Source organism: Marmota flaviventris, chromosome 2, assembly GCF_047511675.1.
Source record: "Marmota flaviventris isolate mMarFla1 chromosome 2, mMarFla1.hap1, whole genome shotgun sequence".
Classification (NCBI taxonomy): Eukaryota; Metazoa; Chordata; class Mammalia; order Rodentia; family Sciuridae; genus Marmota; species Marmota flaviventris.
Genome location: NC_092499.1, coordinates 75090388 through 75115339, shown reverse-complemented (window position 1 = coordinate 75115339; position 24952 = coordinate 75090388). Strand labels below are relative to the sequence as shown.

The 24952-nt window shown below is 36.0% G+C and overlaps 1 protein-coding gene across 2 annotated transcripts in view; it reads right to left on the bottom strand.

Moving 5' to 3' along the window:
* Positions 1–24712, bottom strand: part of Exoc5 (exocyst complex component 5) — a 72649-nt gene extending 47937 nt beyond the window's left edge. Inside the window, exons 1-4 of one of the 2 annotated variants that reach the window (XM_027929538.2) lie at positions 24630–24712; positions 4226–4320; positions 3086–3233; positions 414–608 (exon numbers count right to left, since the gene is read on the bottom strand). In XM_027929538.2, the coding sequence (XP_027785339.1) occupies positions 414–608; positions 3086–3233; positions 4226–4320; positions 24630–24656 (465 nt within the window). In that variant the 5' untranslated portion in view covers positions 24657–24712. Of the gene's footprint in view, positions 1–413; positions 609–3085; positions 3234–4225; positions 4321–24265; positions 24408–24629 lie in introns of those variants that run through there. The other variant, XM_071608014.1, reaches the window with a different exon arrangement.
* Between the last annotated feature and the right edge of the window lie 240 nt (positions 24713–24952).

The following is a 24952-nucleotide window of genomic DNA, read 5'->3' as shown; positions in this document are numbered from 1 at the left end:
TTTATCAACAATTTAGGTCGGATCACTCTACCACTGCCCAATGGCATATAACTATGTAAAGTCAAATATGATAACTAATGAACATAATTACCTCAGCTTTTCTAAACCACATAAAATTTCACAAACAAAATACCAAGCAAACCAATTAAGAATATAGATATCAGCGTGGGAATACAGCTCAGTTGGTAAAGTGCTTGCCTCGCATGCACAAGGCTCTGGGTTCAATCCCCAGCACCACAAAAAATACACACACACACACACACACACACACACACACACACATATATTTCAGAATAATAAAAACAAACTACTCAATGATTTGAAGTATGAATCTAAGAAGTACTAACTCTAGCTCATAATTAGAGCATTGTAACTAATGTGGTGATGTGCTTTTATCCTCTGATAGTGCTTACCTTTTCAGAATTTATAAAAACATCAGATTTCAATTCTCCATCTAGAAACTCATTAAAATATTTCATCAATTTCTGAGCTTCCACTGCCCGTTGTCTAGGCGTGTTTACCCCCTCCAACTGGTCTCCAAGGTGACACACTTTGGTTGCTACATAGCTAATGTGCTCATCTAGTTCTTGGAAATGTTGGAAGGCAACCTAGGAAAAATGTGCATAAGCATAAAATACAATCAGAGAACTCACTTTATAAGTTAAGACATATCAAAACTAAACTACCAGCCAATGGCATAATGGTAAGAGTTTTTGCCTGGATAGTGCAATGTCCTGGGTTTGATCCCCACCACGGTAAATAAATAAATTTTTATTTATAAAAATAAAACCAAGAAAAATTAAATTAACAACAAATAATATAAATCATGTATTGATTATATAAATATAATTTACAATTTATGAACTTATTTATAAAAATAAAGCCAACAAAAACTAAATTATCGATCTCACCACTACTCTCTAACTTATGTAACTAAAGATAACATAGAAATTATGAAGTCTACAAAACCAATTCATACTCATTATCATGACATGATTTGAAAACCTTGTTTTTTTAAACCATGTTGCAAACTTTTACCCTTTTACTATTATAATAACCATATTTATTATAAATATACTAGTTAATTAACAAAAGCAAATCCACTTATTCATCCTATTTAACAGAGCACCTGATATCATATAAAGCTATCAAGTAATGATTTTGAAAAAAAAGAACCAAGTACAAAAGGGAACAGATGTTTGAAAAAACCCTCTTGAAAAGATTAAAAAATATGTCAGGGGTAAAAGATATTGGTTAAAAATAAAATATTTAGGGGCTGGGTTTTGAGAATTAAATAAATAAATACATGTAGTATACGCAGAATAGTATCTAATACAGAGAAAGTCCTCAGTAAATGTTTAAAGCTTTTTTCCCTTCAATGTTAGCCTACGAATGAATAGTTCAGCTGGTAGATCACTTTCCTCGCATGCATAAGGCCCTGGGTTCAATCTCCAGCACTACCAAAAATAAATAAATAAATAAATAAATATTTAACACCTAACTTTAAATATTTAAAAAAGTGATACTAATATCTATAGTAAAATTGTCCTTTTCAGTTCTGAAAACATGAAAGACTATAGCAATTACTTTAAGGCAAAGGTAAATTACTTCCCAGAATGTTGATTCCCTTCTCCCCAGGGTACACTGATTGTCCTGTGGCAGATGAAAACTATGTGCAATGAATGTCTTTAAACTGCCAAAAGTAGAATTGTTGATAACTCAACGTGGTACTTTCATTTGTAGGCTAACATTCAAGGGAAAAAAGCTTTAAACATTTACTGAGGACTTTCTCTGTATTAGATACTATTCTAAGTATTTATGTATTTATGTATTTAATCCTCAAAACCCAGTTTATAAATGGAAAATGGAGGGACACAGAAACTAAACTGCTTTCTTGAGATTACACAGCTAAGTATCAAGGCTGCAACTGAGACTGGTTACAAAATTGTGTGCTTTATTAAAACTATTTCAATTACCAAAGGAAAACTACATTAAGAATATTTGGAAACTGCCACCAAAACTACTTAAAAACACATTTCCTATCTGATTTAAGTTACTGACTTTATTAATTATTTTCTCACAGCCATATATACATAAGTGATAGAATCTAAATAAATGAAATTTTACCAGAAATCAGTTTGCTAATCCCAATGCCCAAACGACCCCTGGGAGGCAGCAAAGTTCAACAATGTTCCTCAAAATGCACTTGGAAAAGAAAATCGAATTCCAAATTAGGCCCAGCTTATAAAGGGATTCAGAGATTTCATATTAATTCAAAGGCCTAAGAGTGATTAAGATGCTTGACTGGGCGCAGTGATGCCTCAGCAGCTCAGGAGGCTGAGGCAGGAGGATTACAAGTTCAAAGCTAGCCTCAGCAACTTAGTGAAGCTTGGAGCAACTTAGGGAGACCCTATCTCCACATAAAAAATTAAAAGGGCTGGGTATGTGGAACAGTGGTTAAGTGCCCCTGGGTTTAATTCCTAGTACTCCCCCAAAAAGATGCAGCTTGGATTCCTTAACCCTAAGGCCAGTCTAGTGCTTTGGTTTTACTCCAAAATGGATAGAGGAAAAGTTTTCCACCTACCCCCTTCTCCCATAATTACTCCAATGAATTCTCACTGAGGCATACACTTCATTATTTTTGTGATACTTCCTAGACCGGGTTTCTACAGGGAAAAACCTGATCCAGGCCTGATATTTGTTTGGTGGTATTACTTTGGTTTGCAATTAAAGAGAACAGAAATGACTACCTAAATATCCATTCTAAGAGTCTCCAAAAGTACAGGTCTACTAAGAAGTAATTGTTGATTACATTATCAAAGGTAGAGTAAGGGAGTACACTAAACTCTATACCACTCCATCTTGAAAAGGGAGTACCGTGATCCCAAACCAACATTCAGTAGCAAGCCAATGTCGAGAGTATATGATAACAATTCATGAATATTTTACCCAGTGGGACCACACAGGTAGAAGGAAACATCAACAGTTGTTATAATTCAATTTGACTTGTTTAAGAGCTTAGAGCTGAAAGGAAATAAAGATTTTGGGGCTATATAAATGATTCATTGTGTAGCTAAATGTTTACCTGATTGCTTTTCTGGAGTTCTTGTACCTTCTTGGCAAACTCCTTTGCTTCCTTCTGACACTGCTGCTCTAATTTCTCTACTTTCCTTTGAATCCTTTCATCCATTATCTGGAGTTCTTGAATATGATTTACAAATTCTTCTAATAATCTAATAGAGAAAATTAGAACATGAATCAATCTACTATTATCAATCAAGAGGAAATGACTGATTCATTTATAATTTTAAGGAAAATTTTAGAGTTTTTTGACAGGAATGATCATGTTAATTTTCTCTTAACATATCTTGGCAGGAATTTCTTCAATCTATAGATGGAGTCTTCCTGCAATGTCATAATTTCTTCTTTGCTTTATCTAGATCACATAACTTTCCAAAAAACAAGACATTTGAAAATATAGTCAGTTTTTATTAACTTTTCAATGAGGTGAATGCAAACCTTACTCAGATCCCCATTAAGCTTTCAGAACAGAAACAAATTTTACAGCTTATTTACAACATCCAAGAAGGTAATTGCACAATACTATTATTCATTCCAGAGTTCAGTTACTTTGTTTCTCCAATTTACTTAAAAGAACATGTTGATCATGTTTTTATTTATAAATAAATATAAAACAATCCTTTCTAATTTATTACTAATTAAAGAGAATATTAAATTTGTATTCTCAATAAAATTCCTTCCCTTATGAGAGTTAAAGTACTTCCCTAAAATAAAAGGAATATAAAAGTTTGAAAAACACAATTTCAATTTCTGATGTATCTTTTGGAGGCCAATTTTTTTGTTGTGGTGGTAGTGGTGGTACTACAGATTGAATCTAGAGACACTCTACCAATGAGTTATATCCCCCTGCTCTTTCTAATCTTTATTTTGAAACAGAATCTCACTAAGTTGCCCAGGCTGGCCTGGAACTTGCATTCCTCTTGACTCAGCCTCGCAAGGAGCTAGGATTACAGACATGCACCACCAGCATAACAAATTCTTTGTCAAAATGTATTATTTTTAGCAAAGAATGGTAGGGGCATCTTTTAACTAATTAATATCTTTTTATATAAGTGCTGAATTCCAACAGTCATCTCTATCTAAATACAAATTTGTAGTACTAGATTGGGGCTATGCAAAAAAGAAAAACACTTTTTTATTTCACCTCTTAGGATCAAAAGCTTCAGGTCCACCTCTAGAACCTCCGCCTGGGGTTCTCCATACAAGACGTTCAATATACTCATCTGCCACGAAAGGCTCCTGGTTTATAAAATAAATATGTTTTAATAAAGTTTCACAGAAAATGACAATATTACTTACACATACTAAAAAAGACTCCACTATGTTAGAACTTAAAATGGAATTGCATTAGTATTTGTCTATATTATAAAAATGCACCAAGTTCTTTTAATTAAAAAAAATCTTCAACAATTAGAATAAATTGCTTAATGAAAATTAAAATATTAAAATATTAGAGCAATATTAACAATCAATTGGAACAACCCAACAGAAGATAATCAAAGGACATAAACAGGCAATTTTATAGGCCAAAAAATGAAATATGCAACTTTACTAATAATCAATAAAGTCAAACATCACTTCTTTTAAACTTCACTTTTAACATTATACAATGCAGGAAAAGGTGAACTGAAATCAGTACTCTCATTATTATTAGAAATGTCAACAGGTATAATCTTTTTGGAGAACTATTAGTATTTGGTAATATTATCAATGCTAAGAATGACAAGCAAGTTTGCTTTTAAAATTCTAAGGGAAAAGCATATATGAAAAAAAATCTTTGGTAAGTTGTTCATTGTACATTATTATATGTAATACTAAAAAACTGTTTACATAAATATTCAACAAAGCCATTATTGGCAAACCTCTTGGAAGAAAAACTATGCTCCTATTAAAATCATGTAAAATAACATTTAATGAAATAAGAAAAAAATCCTAACACAATATCTGATGAAAAAGCAGAATACTCAATATTTTAATAAACATGTATTATTTTTAGCAAAAAATATTAGAACAGAAGGCACAGTCAAAAAATAAACACTCTAATTTTTATTATTAGCAGACAACAATTTTTAGACTATTCCACATTAACTTATACACTTTCACATTACCTTTTTCATGAAAATATCATATATATTGCTTCCCCTTTAGCATATAACTTAAACTTGTAGCAGTAGATAGTATCTGTAAAATTTTTCATTTTTAAAATATTTTTTGGGTTATACATGGACACAATAGCTTTATTTTTATTTATTTCTTTTTATATAGTGCTGAGGATCAAACCTAGTGCCTCACACATGCTATGCAAGTACTCTACTACTGTCACAACTCTAACCCCTGAATATTTCATTTTTCAATTGTACTTTAAATTTCATTGTTTTAAATAAAATGTTTTAAATAAAAACATTTTCACTGATAAGCATTCATTAAACAAAAAAATTTCCTATGCCAAGCATTCTGTCAGGCTTTAGAATAAAAAGATATATAAAACACAGAATGTACCCTGAGGAAACTAACTCATGGCCTAATTGGAGAAAGGAATATAAAGAATGAAATAATGAATGATAAATAAAATGTTTATAAACTTTAGTATTAATACCCCTAAGTGAATTATTAGCTCAATAGGGAGATTGGGGGGTAGAAGCAAGTTGTTCATTAATTTCACAAACATTTACTAAACACAAGATGCTGGGCACTGAGAATACAGATATGAATTCAATAGCCAGGATACCCTACAAAGCCCTATGGAAATGATCTAAGTAGGAATGCCAACTAAACAAGCAATCACAGAAGTAACACAGAAGAAACTAGGATAAAAATCATGGCTAGAAAAGTGCTGGATGCTGTAACAGAATATAAAAGAGGAACAGAGGTATTGAGACTATGGGGAAGGACCAAAGAAGATTGGCCAGAAAAGGTGTTACGACAGGCAAACTCTGAGGAAGCCATGTTTAAACTGAGACATGAAGTAAAAAGAAAAATCAGCCAGACAAACTTGGAACAAATAGTTTTCTAGAGCATTGAGAAAAAGGAAAAAGTAAGACAGTTCAACTCATTAGAGGAACTAAGAAGTAAACACAGACTAGATCACTGGTAAAATCTTGAGGGGGGATGACAATTAAGATGAATAGATTACAATCATGTTCTTACCATCATCACACTGGAACTTGAGAGAATGGTTCACCAGTTTGATGTGATAAGAAGGAATAAGAGGATGAACTTCAGTTAGAATAAGAATAACCATCAGAATAAGATAGGAATGATACAAGAATAACCATTCACATCCATTGTCTTTTCGCTCCACTATGATGGTATTGGAGGTGTAACCCAGCATTATCTCATTTACTATTTTCAATAGGACCTGTAAGAAATGTCTTATTTTATCCCCACTTTATGATGAGGAAACTTAGGTTTTGAGAGGTTAAATACTTTTTTTTTTAAATATTTATTTATTTTTTTTAGTTATCGGCAGACACAACATCTTTGTTGGTATGTGGTGCTGAGGATCGAACCCGGGCCGCACGCATGCCAGACGAGCGCTCTACCGCTTGAGCCACATCCCCAGCCCAGAGGTTAAATACTTGACCAAGAAAACCCACACTGTATGTTGCAAACATATGGTGAGATTTAAAAATCACTGTGCTCTAGTATTATTGGGTAAACTAAATGGCAAATTTGGTAAACTATAATTAGCTAATTGCACCTAGAAAGCTAGGTCAGTGAGAATAAGTGGTGAAGCTAAAATGATGGAAACTGCCATATGAAGGCATATACACATTACTGATTTTGCCTTTAACATTTTCTACTTACAATAATCAATATTAAAAAAATAAAATAAAAAAATAATCAATATTAATCATATGTGAAATCCATAATGCAAACCAGTAATTTTTCAGACATCTGATAAAGTGTTACATTCTGTTAGAAAACCATCTTACCTTTATGACTATTCATATCATCAATCAGTAGAAAAATAGGCAACAACCCCCCCAAAAAAACAGAAATCAATATAAGATACTAAAATTTTTAAGAAAAGGTTTTTAAAATTTACTATAAAAGCCTTTTTAAAGAGTTGTCAAATAATTGAAAATGAATAGTCATATTAATCCAGTTATCTCAAAAGAATTTCATTATAGGAAAACTATCTGTTACGATTTAGATGTGAAGTGTTCCCCAAAAGCTCACATGTGAGACAATGCAAGAAGCTTTGGAGGAGAAATGATTGGGAAACATCCTGAACCTAATCAGTTAATCAATTCCTGATGGGATTAACTGAGTTGTGGCTGGAGGGAGTGGCGCTGGGGAAAGTGATCCATTAGGGGTGTAGCTATGGGGTAAATATTTTGGATCTGGAGAGTAAAATCTCTCTCGGCTTCCAGATCACCATGTGAGCTGCTTCCCTCAAACCACACTCTTCCATCATGAGATTCAGCCTCACCTGGAGCCCCTGGGGAATGCAGCTGGACTTCTATGAACTAAGACCTCTGAAACAGTGAGCTTTTATATAAACTTTTCCTCCTCCAATATTGTTCTTGTTGGTTGTTGTAGTCACGGCAGTGAAAAAGCTGACCAAAACACTATCTGATATAATCAAGACATAACCTGTAAACAAAATTACTAGCTACTTTAAAAATAAAAATTCAGTTTATCTGTAAGTACTGACATGCTTAAAAATGATAAGAATCTTATTAATTAAAAATTAATAAGATTAATTAATAAGAATGAATTAGATATCCATCCAAAATAAACTTTTTGATATCCTAAATTAAAATGACCTTATTTAGGAAACATATAATCATTTAGATAATCACACTTCTTGCTTACCTTACTTCTCCTGAAGTCAAAAATTTGATATGTGTCTAACAATCTTTATTTTGCATATATAAATTGAGAAGTATTAACTCAGGATAAAGGAATTTATGTTTAAAGCTACTCAGAACTTTAGAAAGTAAGCTAATCAAAAAATTTCAGAAAAACCTGTCTGGGCACACACCTGTAATGTCAGCAACTCTGGAGGCTGAGGCAGGAGGATTACAAGTTTGAGGCCTGCCATAGCTAATTTGAGATTCTGTCTCAAATTTAAAAATAAAAAGAACTGGGGATATAGCTCAGTGGTAGAGTACTCCGAAGATAAATCCCCAGTACACACACACAAAAAATAATTTTAGAAAACCTTAACAGCACATAAAACACAGTGATGATAAAATGATAATGATAGCTCAAATTTTTAAGTGCTTACTATGTGCTGGGCATGTGCTTAGTACTTACACACTATATAGCATTCAATACCATGATAAGTAGTAAATCCTACTAATACTGATTATTTTATAACTGTGATACAAAAAAGTAATTTAATACAAAACCACTGTGACTTACCAGATTCCAAGGCCCAAATCTTAACTATAGGCAAAATGAAGAGCTTTTTCTTTAAAAGAAGCTAAACTACTTTAGGAAGTAGTCAGTGCTTCCAACAGTCCACAATACTCCCATTAAAAAACTTCGTATAATAATCATGCTCTTGGGGCTGGGGATGTGGCTCAAGCAGTATCGCGCTCGCCTGGCATGCGCGGGGCACTGGGTTCGATCCTCAGCACCACAGAAAAATAAAGATGTTGTTCCACCGAAAAATAAAAAATAAATATTAAAAAATGTTCTCTCTCTCAAAAAAAAAAAAAAAAAATCATGCTCTTTTGCCCTCTTTTCCTGGTTATAATTTTTTGTATCAATACTTAATAATTTTACCCAGGGGCACTTTACCACCGAGCTATATCCCCAAACCTTTTTATGTGTTATTTCTTTTTTAATCTTGTTTTTAGTTGTACATGGACACAATACCTTTACTTTACGTATGTATGTATGTATTTATTTTTATGCAGTGCTGAGGATAGAAACCTCCTACGTGCTAGGCAAGCACTCCACCCTGAGCTACCACTGTAGCCCTTATATTTTATTTTGAAACAGGATCTCGCTAAATTAAGTTCTCATTAAGTTGCTGAGGCTGGCTTCAAACTTGCAATCCTCCTATCTCAGCTTCCCAAGTTGCTGGTATTATAGGCATGTGCCATTGAGTCTAGCTAATCTAAGTTCTTATGTATTATTAATTTTATATTATTGAGTAGTTACAGTTCAATTAAACAAATTTATACTGTTCATCAATTTTGTGTCAGTTTTATAAATGATATACACCCCAAAACTTATAAATCAACAAATGTTACTGACCGCAAAAAATAACATTTTTATCATAAATACTTTGAAGTCTCTTGAATAAAGTAGTTCTTCATTCAATAAATGTTAAGAGCCTATTATATGTCAGAGACTTTTCTAGATACCTGGAAAATGGTAGAGAAGGACAGAAAATTTCTGCTCCTAGTGGAAGATAGCCACAAACGAACAGAAAAATGATAAGGCAATAAGAACCATGAAGAAAACTAAAAGGGACACAGAATGATGGATAAGCATGGGATTATTTTTGCTAGAAGTATCAAGGAAAAAATTTATAGGAAAATAAATTTTGAACAAAAGCTTGTATGCAGCTAAGAAAGAAGCCATCAAGGGAAGAATACACCATACACAGGAGTATGCAAGAAATGACAAACAGCCTGTGTGATTAAAACTGAGTGATTGAAGGGGAGAAGAGGTGTGAATGACATCAAGAGCTAGGGTCCAGAGTTTGTACTAAGATCTTAGGATATCCTATGATATATTCTCTATTGTTAAATGAAAAGTCCAGATTATGAAGAGAAAGAATCCTGAAATATGTTGGCAAATATATACAGTAATGATTTTTCTATTCTTTCTCCCAAAAGGAGTTACAATCATTTACTCTAGTACACCAAGGAATGGGAAAATGAACATTTTGAGGTATGCTGGATTCAGTGGCCAAGTGGATAATAATACTTGATTGACCTAAAGCATCATGGATCTTGTTTGAGTGAGGCCACATGGATACTAAGTAATAAGTAGATTCCTGACCAAGGTTGAACAGTCCATTGGTCCAACAGGCCCATGACCCACGTACAGACCATTTTCCCAATCTCCAAATGTATAACAGGAATAGATATATTGGATGGCTGATGCAACTCTAACAGTGTGTACTTGGTCTATACAGTAAGAGTTACGATAGTGAGGAAGCCAAAGTCAAAGTCCATAACACTGTCTCTCTCCAGCAAAAGTAGTTAATTAAATTGTCCTGCAGAAATTAATGCTACCCTTAAGGATCTAATGCACAAATTAACACATTTTTCTTAAAGGACCAGAGAGTAAATACTTTTAAGATTGTGGACCACAGTGTCTGTTACAATCATTAATCTCTGCCATGGTGGTATAAATGCAATCATAGTCAATACATAAACAAACACGCATGAATATGTCCCATTACCACTTTACAAGGAAAGAGGTTCCTGGGAAGATAGTGGGATAGGAAACAAGAGAAATATGTTTCCATACATAGACAAGAAATATACTGTCAGAATCTGTCTGGTGCTATTTTAGAACTCTGGAGGAGACTATTGAAGGCTTATAACTTCCCAAGAGAAAGTTTAGACAGCAAAATATGGTTAATTTCTGTCAATTTGGCTTCTTGGCACAGTAGCAATTGCCCAAGCTCCACCTCCAGGCCCTTGGGAGATAGCTGTGCATTTACTGCTAAACAACCCACACTCAGTTGCAGAAGCCAGAGTGGACACAAAAAACCATCCAATCTCTGACTATAGCTTCTGATCAAAGAGGTATACAAGAGTTTGTGACCATTATTTTTGTTACACCTCTGCACACTTCTGCAAGCCCTTCTCCCACGGGATGGAGTGACTTCCAGAGGATTTAAATGGCTGGCACTCTTCTTAAAATTCCTTTCTTCATTTTTCTCTTTCTCTCCTTTGTGGAGTCAGACATAGTCACAAGGCAGCCATGGGTTGTGTGTGTAAGCTGTGGGCATTTTGAGAACATGAGCGGACTAGGCTGACGCTGCTGCTCTGTTTGGGCTGTGCACGTATGTGTCCTTTTGGCTCGCTCTGCCTTTTGATCCCACACAGCACCTGAGATGGGTGTGACTTGCCAAGATGTCAATCATTCTACTGACCACAAAAAATCATTCTACTGACCACAAAGCTAGACTCAACCCCCTGAAACCTGACCCTTTGCCTTATTTGGAAAGAACATTCCATCAAACCCTCCCTTTGTATGCCCCCTATAAAAAATAAAGAATCCCCATGCAAGCTCTCTCTTTCCAACAGACCCCTAAGGTTGAGAGCTGTCACTTGACCCTAAGAAAAAGGTACTCTCTGTGTCTGTGTGTAATTATTTCATGCTAACCCAAACTGACCTGGAGTGACCCTGAATAATTTAGTCATGTTGCAGCAAGACATTAAGGACCAAGACATTCAAAAACAACTACACTTACAGGGGAAATTAGAAAATGTTCCCAGGGAAAAGTACATGAAGAGAAAAATCTAAGAAGACCTTAAGTTTTTCTCAGGCTGACCCTCATAAGCTACAATAATTAAAACAAACAAACAAAAACAACTATGTAACAAGGACTAGCAAAACTGGGAAAGGTGAGGACTGTTATTTCCAGAGTTGTTAGACTATTAGATTCAAATGTCCAGTTTTAAACAAAATAATCACAAGGCATACAAAGTAATAGAAAAACAAGGACTTTTCAAAGAAAAAAGATATCAACAGATACTGTCCTTGAGAAAGACCCAAACTCTGAAACAATTGTCTTAAAGATATTCAAGGAAATGAGGACAAATGTGGAGAAAGTCAAAAAATGATACATAAACAAAATCCCCATAGATTAACAAAAACAAAAACTAAAAAGAAATTCTGAGGCTGAAGAGTATAACTGAAATGAAAAATTAAGTAGAGGGACCCAAAGCCAGATTTCAGCAAGCAAAGGAAAGAATCAGGGAACCTGAAGATAGTACAATGGAAATTACTGAGTCTGAGAAACAAAAAGAAAAAAAGACTGAAGAAAAGTGAACAGACCCCATCAAGTGGACCTATATACACATTGTGGAAGTTTCAGGAGAAGAAATGAAGAACGGGGTCAAGAAAATATTTGAAGTAATAATGGCTGAAGATTTCTCAACTAAAAGACATTAATATAAACACACAAGAAGTTTAATGAACTATATAAGATGAAATCATAGAGATCCACATCAAGACAGATTACAATCAATCTTTCAAAAGAAAAAAGGTGGCACACACCTGTAATTCCAGCAACTTAGGAGGCTGAGACAGTAGGATAATAAGGCCAGCCTCAGCAATTTAGTGAGTGCCTAAGCAACTTGGCAAGAGTCTGTCTCAAAAGAAAAAAATTTTAAAAAGGGCTAGGATGTAGCTCAGTGGTAAAGTGCCTCTTGGTTCAATCCCTAATACCAAAAAAAAAAAAAAAAAAGAAGAAGAAGAAGAAGAAGAACACCACTCAGGAAAGCAGCACAAAAGAAGTGACTTGTCATATAATAGGGATCCTCTATAAGATTATCAGCAGGTTTCTCTTCAGAAACATTCAAGGCTAGAGGGTTAATAAATTCAAAGTGCTAAAAGAAAAAAAGAAAGTGAAACATGAATCCTATATTCACAAAAATCATATTTCAAAAGCAAGGGAGAAATTAAGGTATTCACAGAAAAAAAAGCTGAGAAAATTCATTATCATTAGACCTACCTTACAAGACATGTTCAAGGAAGTAGTACAGGGTAAAATGAATGTACACTATACAGTAACTCAAAGCCATATCATGAAATAAAGATCTTAATAAAGGGAAATAAACAGGCAATTATAAAAGCTAATATTGTAACAATGGTTTTTAACTATACTTTCCCCCCTAGATTATTTAAGAGAATAACTCTTAAAAATTATTAGTCTAAAAGCTAGTAGTACTGAAACTTTGTTTTCTAACTCCAGATTTTGTACATGATTTAAAATGATAATGTATTTTTAAAAACTATCAGTTTGTGCTATGGAGCATACAATGTATGAAGATGAAACAGTGCTATCAACAAGCAAAAGAATTGGAATGGAGTAGAAGAGCAGTTTTACAAGTTATTAAAGTTAAGCTGTTATAAATTCAAGTTAGAGTGTTATAAATTAAGTTATGGTATTAGGGTGTTATAATACAATCCCCATGGTAACAACAAAAGGAAATAAGAAAGGAATTTAAATGTTCACTACAAAAAAAAATAAAATAAAATAAAGAAAGAACTAAACACAAAAGAACAAAGTAATGCAAGAAATAAAGTATAAACATTTGGCTTCTTGGCACAGCAACTGCTCAAGCTCCATCTCCAAGCCCTTGGGAGACAGCTGTGCATTTACTGCTAAACAACCCACACTCAGTTGCAGAAGCCAGAGTGGACACAAAAAACATCATCCAATCTCTGACTATAGCTTCTGATCAAAGAGGTACACAGAGCTTGGTGGCCATCATTTTTGTTACACCTCTACACACTTCTGCAAGCCCTTCTCCCATGGGATGTAATGCACCCAATAAGAGACCATCCAAATATATGGCCAACTATCAGAACTAAATGGACATACAGTCCTAGAACAACAGAGACTTCAAAACCTAACTCTGAAGAATGGATAGAACAAGAGACAGACAATAAATAAGAAAATAGAAGACTTAACATAGTAAAATAACTAGATCTATGTTGAAGATATAGCTGAAGCAGCAGTTCAGAAGCGGTACTCTATAAAGTTGAAGCACTATCTTCCAAGATACAGTGTAAATTCTCACCTTAAAAACCTTTATATGATGGTGTGTCCCCTACAGGAAAAACACATGAGTCAGAAACAAGGAGTAAAAGCAGAAATGGCCTTACTTATCATGATGCCTAACTTGTGCATACTCTCCCTGCAACTTTTGAAGTCTGTAATGAAAGAGATGTTGGTCAACCGAAGGGGAACATTTTTGTGTAGGCACATATAAAAGTCCCTTTAACCTAAAACTACCAATACTTCCTGGTCACAGTGGCCACTTATATCCAGGGAATAAAAGATAAAAAGAATGACTATCTTTGGTAAGGACAACTGACCTTGAACATCATGAGGCAATGCTACTATTACATAGCAGGGGCAAAGAACAGTATGTCTGACACACAAGAGATCTTGGGAGATCAACTCCACAATCAACTCTTGAAAATACACAGATAAACACTGCAACTAGCTGAAGGTAAGGTACAATTAGAATGGATAGTACAGGAGGGAGACAGTATCAACTTCAACCCTGAGGGCAGTTATAGGACTGGGAGCCATAATTCATTCCACTAATATTCTAATTTTCCTCTAAGATGAAACCCAACTTACTATAGTTAAGTAAAAACAAAAATTACCAAAACTGATACAAACTATGCACTAAAATACTATCACATTAAATTGGCCTTTACATACTAGGTTACTGCCATGATGTGTCAAACTGTTTTTACTTCTTTGTAAATGTTACCAGCTGTAAGATAAAACATGGTGTTTGTGGTCATTCCCACTGAAAATCTCTTGGACATCAATTCTTTGGACAAGAACATAAATTCCTAATTTAATATAGTTTCTGAAGATTAACATTAAACAGGGATGAGAGGTGGGAGGGAAAGGGAGAGAGAAGGGAAATTGCATGGAAATGGAAGGAGACCCTCAGAGTTATACAAAAGTACATACAAGAGGAAGTGAGGGAAAGGGGAAAAATAATACAAGGGGGACAAATGAATGTCAGTAGAGGGGGCAGAGAGAGAAGAGGGGAGGGGAGGGGGGATAGCAGAGGATAGGAAAGGCAGCAGAACACAACAGACACGAGTATGGCAATATGTAAATCAATGGATGTGTAACTGATGTGATTCTGCAATCTGTATATGGGGTAAAAATGGGAGCTCATAACCCACTTGAATCAAAGTGTGAAATATGATATATCAAGAACTATGTAATGTTTTGAACAGCCAACAATAAAAAATTAAAAAAATAAATAAATAAAATAAAAATAAAATGTGTGTATATATACACACACACATATGTAAAGTTATGCATGGTCTTTAAGTACATATAATAAATTGATTAAAAATTTAAAAAAAATAATATAGTTTCTGAGAAAATTTCAACTAACTTTTTATATTTTCCTATAGTTATTCCCCAAAATATATCCAAAACAATGTGTTAGAACCACCCACAAACTCAAAGAACCTACAATATTTTCACCAGTCAAGGAAAAAGAATAAAACTTAGAGAATTTCAGAGAGGTGTTCTGTATCCCATTAAACCAAATGAACCATGGGTTCTAGTACTATCTATAAGGTATTTTCCCTTTATTAGGAATATTGTCAAAAACTCTTCAGTTAGAACTTCCCTATGCAATTCCTACATTACCAAGTTCACACACACACACACACACACACACATATATATGTCATAAGGTTCTTATCTTGCTCTACCTACCTCAATTTTTCTGTACCCTAATATAAACAGCCATACTTCCAACAGCCTATTCCAGTATACTCTTCAAATACATGCTATTCCTGCTTCGTAGCCTATGATCACAAAACTCACCCTACAGAATACCTTTTCTCCTCCAACAAATCCAAACACCACTTGCTACTGGCTTGAGTATATTCACCCAAAAGCATGTATTAAAAATTAATGTGTTGTGACTCATAACAGGTCCAGGGTAGTGGGTGGAGGATCACCAGATTGGACAGCAGGGGAATGGAGAAGTAAGGACAGATGGGAATAGAAAAGACAGTGGAATGAATCAGACATAACTTTCCTATGTGAACATGAATACACAACCAGTGTAACTCCACATCATGTACAACCACAAGAATGGGAAGTTATACTACCTGTATGTATATCAAAATACATTATATGGTCATGTATAACTAAAGTGTCCCTGAAGTTTGATCATTTCCAAGGCCAGTAGCTACAATGGTTCTCCCACACCTGGAGGCTGATGAATAATGAGCACCATTAAGGCTTATTTCAAATGTAAAAAAACCTTGAGATAATGTACTAAATTGTTCAGAAGGTTGTTTTCTTAGTGCCTGCTGGAATACTACAGGATTTTCTTTAGCCAACATTGCCGAAGTTCCTGCCTTCGTCCCAGTGCTGGTGAAAATGAGGGTGGAAGAATTTCCAGTGTTGCTGAGAACCGGACGAGACTTCGGATCAAGCTAGCTGCTTGCAGAACTTACCTGGACTGTGATTTAAGCTAGCTGCCTGCAGAACTTACCCGGACTGTGATTTACCTGGACTGTGAGTTAATCTATTGAGACACTGCTTTACCTGGACTGAGACAACAAACTGTAATCTACAACAAATTGTAACTCGGTATCTTTGCTAACGGTGTCATTGCTGGTATAATTTTTCCAAGGGCTTCTTGCATGGAGCCATCAATTGGCTTGGTATTGTGGCATTTTGTATCCTCCCCTTCAGCTTGTAGCAGATTATTTGTGGTGTTTGTGTAAAAACCACTATGGTCGTTATTTAAATTAAACAAAAGGGGGAAATGTTAGGTCTATAAACAAGTCAGGATGGCACCTGGCATTTTGCCAGGGGGAGTGGTTTGTGAGGTGACGCCAGTGAGCCATTAAGTGTGGAGATTCCTTATTGGTTGACTGCTGTATCTAGTTTATGTTAATTAAGATAAGCTGTGTGGAATGGATATATACCCCTCCGGTCCTACAATAAACGGCTCCTACTCCTGCTGTATCAATCTACACAAGTTGCTCGTCACCCTCCGGTTATTTTGCTGCAGCCGGACTGCGGCAAAAAAATAAAATAAAATAAATTAATTCCACAACGTAGGTGTTGGGGGGTTCCAGCTCAATGGGAGATGTTTAGGTCACAAAAATTTCATAACTAGATTAATGCCAATTAAAAGGGGCTGAGACTGAGTTCCTTGCATCAAGGGTATCCTCACTCTTCCACTGTCCCCTCCACCTCTTGCTTTCTACCATGGGATGCTGTAGCTAAAAGACCCCCTAGAACTCAAATGATTCTAGCACCTTGATATTGAATTCCTCAACCCCCGCCTAAACTATGTGAAATAAATTTATTTTCCTTATAAATAACCCATTCTGTGGTGTTCTGAACAATAATACAAAAGAGACAAGGATACCACTGTACCATTACTCCAAACCTGGTTCAGTTCTTCCTTAAAGAGTTCCTTCTCTACATAATCTCTACCGATTTCTCCCCACTATGAACTTTCAAAGTTCATATCCCTATGCAGAGCAATATATCCCTAATTGTCACTTATTGTTTTATAATAATTTATGTAAGTTTCACACTTTTCTCCACACTTTAATTGAAAATCAGGGCAAGCTATCCTAGGTTGCTCTTGCTTTCCAACTATGAAGAGACCAATGCTGCGCAAAACAAAATACTAACCAGCTGGGGATACGGCTGAATCCCTTGAAAAAATTCTTGAAACATCATGCCTTGATTCACATATCCAAAACCAAAAAGACAAGACCACCAGCCATAACACAAAAATAAAAAATAGGCATTACATAGTGCTATTAAGCTGAGATTCTAACAGAAACCATATAGGAGTCTAATAATTCTAGTACTGAAAATAAATAAATTTGTCCTCTCCTTTTAGCCATATTTGATTTGATAATGAGATTCTTTGTGTTTCCTATAAGTCAATAAATAAATTATAATTATTGACTTGATTTTTTTTTCATAAAACACTACTAAATCTTTTGTCTCAAGCCAGCAAAATTGATATTAAATTTTCCATGGAAATAGAAAGATAAAGCATATTGAAACTAAAACAAACTTGGAAAAGTATCTGGGAAAACTACCTGCAACAGTACAAGATGAATAATTTTACTCTTTTTAAAATTAGAGGCTGAGCCGTCCATGGTGGCACAAGTCTGAAAGTAATCCCAGCAGCTCTGAAGACTCAGATAGGAAGATCTCAAGTTCAAAGCCAGCCTCAGCAAAAGCAAGGTTCTAAGCAACTCAGTGAGACCCTGTCTCTAAAAATACAAAATAGGGATGGAGATGTGGCTCAGGGGTTGAGTGTACCTGAGTTCAATCCCCGTGTCCCCGCCCCAAAACAATAAATAAAATAAAGGCTATTTTAAAATGTGATCCTGAAGGAAATGTTGATTCTTTAAACTGAGATAATTAGCCAATAAGTCTTCATATTATTAGAACTATTTTGAAGATGATCTCAATACGTACTTTAGAATATTCTTCTTTCATTCTCTGAAGTAAAATATTTTTCCCAGAGAAAATATCTAATTTCTGACAATAAATATCTGATTTCTATGCCTCAGAGATAATGGTATGTTATAGTACCTTGCATAAGATTCAGGAAATAACAGAATTAAATTTCAAAATTTTTTTTAAAGAGAGAGAGAATGAATCTTTTTTTTTTTTTTTTTTTTTTTTGTAGATGGACACAACACAATGCCTTTATTTTTATGTGGTGCTGAGAATCGAACCCAGGTCCTGCCTGTGCTAGGCGAGCGCTCTACCGCTGAGCCACAATCCCAGCCCAAATTTCAAAATTTTTTAAAGCAAGAATGGCCTTTAGTTATCATCTTATTTTTAACATTTGAAGAAAATAAAGCAATGCAATTTGTCAAAGTACTAAACCAGCATTCTAACACAAAGTTTTTCTCACTTGGGGCTGGGAATGTGGCTCAAGCGGTAGTGTGCTCGCCTGGCATGTGTGAGGCCCGGGTTCGATCCTCAGCACCACATACAAACAAAGATGTTGTGTCCGCCGAAAACTAAAAAGTAAATATTAAAAAAAAAAATTCTCTCTCTCTCTCTCCCTCTCTCTTTAAAAAAAAAAAAAAGTTTTTCTCACTCTACTATGAGTGTTTTAAAATAAAAACTATGAATGATTATTTAGATCTGGGAATGAATGACATCTCTCAGTTCTATCTCCCAGTAGTTGTGTGGTTCTGGGCAAATTAACATCTTTATGTTCCAGTTTTCTTATTTGTAAAGTGGGGAAAATTAAGTTTTTTAGCTCAGAAGGTTAATTTGAAGATTACCTTAAGTTGATAAAGTGCTTAGAAGTGGTTACTGAAAATGTCTAATAAAATCTACCATTAGTATTTCAAAAATCAAATGTATTTGCAAATTAAGACATTAAATATATTTACATGCACTTAATAATGCCTCTGGGATGAAATTAAACAAGTGAATTCAAGGATCATTAATCTCTTTGGATGTTCCTGTACAATACATTTTATTGTATCCAGAGTAAGCAAGTGTGTGTGTGTGTTGTGTATGTATGCATGTACATACGTGTATATACCTATATGCATATATATAAAACTATTCTCTCTTTTCATATTGCAATTCCAAGAAAAGAAAACAGCATCTGAAAAGTTAGGTCAGGTTTTCAAAATACTTTTTACATAAACTTTATTTTTTTTTTTTGGTACCAGAGATTGAACGCAGGAGTACCTAACCACTGAGCCACATTCCCAGCCCTACTTAGTATTTTATTTAGACGGGTCTCACTGAGTTGCTTAACACCTCACTGTTGCTGAGGCTGGCTCTGAACTCATGATTCTCCTGTCTCAGCTTCCCTGCTAGGATTATAGGCCTACACTCGGCTTACATAAATTTTTAACAATAAAAACTTTAAAAAAAAAACATGCCACTTAACTAGCTAGAATTTTCAATTAATTTGTGTGTTTTTATTTGTTTATAGAGTACTATATAAAACTGCAATCCACTATTAAGAGAACAGGGCAAATCAATTTTAAATCTAACAAATACATACACACACACACACACACACACACACACACACATCTATCCAATTTCCTGAGAACCCCGAGGAGTCAGTATTTTTACACTAATCACACACAAGTGCAGTCTAAAATCATCCTCAATTTGAGGACTGTTCTTCCAGAAGTTCAGTTCCAAGTTGATTTGACTGGAGAACTCAAGGCATAACACTTAAACGTAAACCCATTACTCTTAATCATCTACCTCTGCTTCTACCATTCTTAATATTAAAAGTGGTTGAAGCCTATTAATGATGTAGTCTCTGTTCCAATTATTTATTGCTATGTAACAACCATCCCCATACTTAGTGACAAAAAAAAAATAATATTTTGTTCACAAATCTGCTATTTGGGCAGGGCTCAGTAAGGAAACATAGCTGAGGCTATGTGACATCAGCTGAGGCTGCTCAACTTGGGATGGCAAAATTGGTATTTACTGTCAGCTGGGAGTTCAGCCAGAGTTGAGGGCCAAGGGCCTTGGTTCTTTGAAAGGGCTGCTTTGGCTTTTACTTGGAACAGCTGCTAGATTTCAAAAGAGTATTAAAAGAGAACCAGGATACCACCTTGGAAAACACTATGTACTATCACTTCTACTGGCCAGGTTCAAGAAATAAATACCCTTCTTCTCTAGATGAGTGTCAGTCACACTGTAGGATTGCAGATCTTGTTGGGTATCCAGTCTCGTTTTTTAATTCTCTCCTAGCATAATCTCCTATCTTTTGTATCGTTTTCTTCTCAGTCTGCACTGAAAGACTTTTCCTCTCTGATAGATGTCATTTTCTTAATCCACCTAAATTGAAAATGACTACTACTTAATTTTAAAAATTAAATTGAGAATGTTTTAATTGAGATTCATCTAAGTAAAATAACTCTCTAGGTAGAAACTATTTTTCCCTACTTTACAAACACAAAAACTGAGGCACAAAGATGTTAGGTAACTTGCCCAAGACCACATAACTACTAAAAAGTAGAACTAAGAGATGTCATTCATTCCCAGGTCTAAATAACCATCCAATTAAAATAGTAATTCCTAAACTCCTAACTAGCTATGCCCTCTTTTCGAGTAACCAATTCATATTTACAATTGCCTTCTGGACTTCTTCACCAAAATACTTTAATAAAAACTCAAATTAAAAAAAAAAAAATATATACATATATATATATATATGTATATGTATATATATATATATTTTTTTTTTTTTTAAATGAACACATTATTCCTTACCCCTGAAGGGTTCTTCCAATTTCTGTGTCACAAGTTAGTACATCATCAACCACCTATTTTCCAAAGTTCATAAACTTGGAATTAACTCCTCATTAACGGAACTCTTGATTCTTCCTCCAACACATCTTTCCAGATTTCTTGGCTTCTGTGTTTCCATTAAATTATGCTAAAATTTTCCCTGCCTTGATTAATCAATCAACAGACAATTGTGAAATAATTACCAAATGACAAGAACTAAGGCAGATTGCCCATGACCCCTGTTTTCCTAGCTAAAAATCTCTTATCCATTGAAGGCCATTCTTCACATGAACATTAAGATTCCCTGCCTCCCCCGACATCCCCTTTTTAAAAAAGCATATCAGGCCAGGCACAGCGGCACACACCTATAATCCCAGCACTCTGGTAGGTTGAGACAGGAAGATTACAAATTCAGGCCTGCATCAGCAATTTAGGGTGATCCTATTTCAAAATAAAAAGTGCTGGAAGGGTTAGGGATGTAGGTCAGTGGTAAACTGCCCCTGGGTTCAATCCCTAGTACTGAAGAAAAGGAGATGGGTGGGGGGAGGGGAGTCAGCTCAGCCCCTTAATATGGTCTACAAAAAGCTTTCTCAAATCTTCCTCAAACCCCCATGGTCTCAATTTCAATATCTTACTATGAACCACCAGCCACAACACTCCCTATTTCTAAACCATGCACAGACACACCTTGTTTCATCTCAATATTCCCTAAACACACACCCCCTTACAAATTGGAGTTAGCGTCTGTGTCTGCCCTGAAATGTCATTACTATATGAAAGCATTCCTAATCATCCCAGGAAAAGATCCTGGACTCCACTGCACCATATTAACACATTTTTCTACCCCAACTATAATTTTAACTCACCATCTTTTTTCTTTTCTACTCTTTTCTTTTTTGTTGGGGTCGGGGTGGGGGTGGGAGTTGTACTAGGGATTGAACCCAGAGGCACTTTACCACTCCAGTCATTATTTATGTGTAGAATACATAATGAATCCAAACCAGAGGAATCTTGTTCAGAAAGTTCATCCTGAGGTGATCATTTAAAAACACTACAGATGATACCTTCAGAAAGATCTGTCAACAAGGGTTGAAACTGGGAGATTTCTATGATATACATTACAACAATAAATGAATCATCTATTAATAAATCATTTCTGCCAACTGAGGAAATATCCTGCAGTTTGATTTTGTTGCATAACGTTGTCTTTGTTTAAAAGGGAAAAGTCAGAGATTTTTTTTTTTTAAAGCACAGTTAACAGTTTAATGTTGTTTCCTTTTATAATCTCTTCAATGTGGAAAATGAAAGCACAATTATATTTAACAGTACATGAAAACCAGGATGCATAAAAACAAAATATCCTTGACTACATCCTGCCCTGTTTTCCACAGTTCCCCAGTTGTGACTAAGAAAGGGAAGCAGGAGAAAAAGACACTCCCTGATTTATTCTGCAACCTAGATCAACGGTAGTAACAGCAGGAAATGGCAGAAGTGACTGAGGATTTTTTCTTTCTTCTCCCTCTAAAATCTTAGGAGGTCAACTTTTCACTTGAAAATGAAAACTTCCTCAACAGCAGAGTCCACTATAGAGCTAGACTCATAGGCATCCAGGAAAAGATAAATATACTTCTTAATTACATTTAACTAATAATTATAACTATTATTACAACATGCCTTTGATTTTGATGATGCAACAGCTACATATATCCAGGGAAAAGTCACTTGAGTTAAGACCTATAAATATGTTTAAGTTTGGTCTAAGAACCCTCTGGTCAGAGGTTCTGTCTCTGTCACCACCACTAAATCTCACCAGCTACCATTTAACTGGAGACAATAAGATAAGGTAAACCCTAATTTGGCTTAACTACTTTACTAAATGGCAAGACCCTAGAGAACAAAACATATATTTCACCACAACCCCCTTTTTTCCCCCTGGGGAAAAAGGTAGTACCCAAATATATTTTCAAGTAAGTTACAGAACTCATGTGGTCACTCATCTAAAGAAAAGATATATTTAAAATATGTCCAAGACACAACTGAGAATATCAAGGAGGATCCATTAATTCAAAAGTGTCTTATGAACTGTACGACAATATAACAGATTTTTGTTAACAGCTGGTTTGTCACAAAATACATTAATTAAAAATCTCACACCTTCACAAAATTTTGTAAGATGTGAAAAAGAAAACAAGTAACTACAGAACTACCTAGTATTCTGCCCAGGTACACAGTAAAAGTTCTCAGCAAGAATGTCTCCTTGCTCTGGTGTCAAAAAGCAGATGGCACAATTTTATAATTGGACAAACTGATGTAATGTATCCTCCAACAATTAAATTTGAGAAGGCACAATTAATACTTCTTAAATCTCATCTAATTATAATGCTTCACTCAAAATTTGCTGTTTTATTACAATTCATTATAATATTATGTCATCCCCCTCAAAAAAAGCGTTATCTATGCAAGGGACGACTGAAGGCCAAGACATAATACTCACAAAAGTAATAATGAAAAGTTCCAATTGTAACAAAAACTGTGTCATCTAAATTTTAAGCCACACAAACTGCTGAATCTCAGGTAGAAAAGGGATACAATTTTCCCTGATGAGAAATTCTCAATTGTGAATGGCATTGTGCTCTACTGCTTATACTTCTGTAACTCAATAAAGAATAGCCACACCAAATAAGGGTCTTTCCTTTCTTTTCACGCATATCTCCGCTTTCTTTCACACAAGGAAATATTTTATACGTTTCATTGTTTCGTGGTTCAGTTGCGGCTTTCCTATCCTTTCAAACAAGACACACTTTTACACTGGACTTCAAAAAGTTAAATTTTCAGGCTTAGGAGACTGAATATATTCAAGGAAATACATTAGAATGCACACTGTCAAGCGCACGTTCACGATGCTCCAGCTCGCAGTTAGGTGGTTTTTATAACACCCTTAAATTTCCTAAGATTCCAACACATAATCATTTCAGTTTTGATTCCCTTCAGTTGTAGGCTAAACAGGCCTTTACTGTCCTAAAAAAAAAAAAAAAAAAAAAAAAAGACTCCCAGCTTTACCAAATGTTAAGAGTAAGCACACGAGTGCCACTTCTGGTATTACTAATGGCGCAATGAGAAGCCCCCAAGAGTCGCAGTCTCAGGTGGTCCCCTTGGAATACTGTCACGAAGAGTCACGCGACAAGACAAGGCTCGCCCCACCTGGAGCTGCCGGCTCCTCTACTCGCCTCCGGAGTCAGCCCTTCCCACGACTTATTCCGAATGGACATCGTCCCTCACTAGGAGGGACCTCCGAGACGCCCCTCAGACCCCGCGGACCAAGCCAACCCTCTCCTGGGACAGCCGGCTAGCGCCCAGCGACCGACCGGCCCCCCGCGGTCCCAAACCTCCCCTCCCCCACCGCACGCTCCGCCCGTCCGCCTCCGAAGCCGCCGCCCAACCCTGGCTTTCGCACCTTCCTTCCCAGGGCTTCTTCCGGGCGGCGGGAGAACGCCCGCTTCTCCGCCCGCGCACCTCGCGGCCCGCACCCCGGGCCTGCCACTCCCCGAAGGGACGCGGGACCCACCTCGAACAGCTCGGCCGTCGTGGCCATCCCGGCCGGCTGAGAGGCTCGCCCCGCGCTGGATGCCGTCTCCTCTTCACATGCTGCGCCTCAGCGGCGCCGCGCACAGTTCCCTGCTTGGCTGGTCAGCTCCAACTCCGAGCCGCCGCGGGCTTCCCCAGTCCTTACAGAACCCAGGCTGAGCGAGAGAACGGCCATGAAGCGGAGCCGCAGACGCCTGTCAGCTGCCTCCCGGCGCCGCCCGCGCCGCTCCCATTGTCACCGCCTCATACGCCGGAAGTGGAGCTGCGCGCGCCCGAAAGGAATCGGGAGGGGCAGGCGAGGGA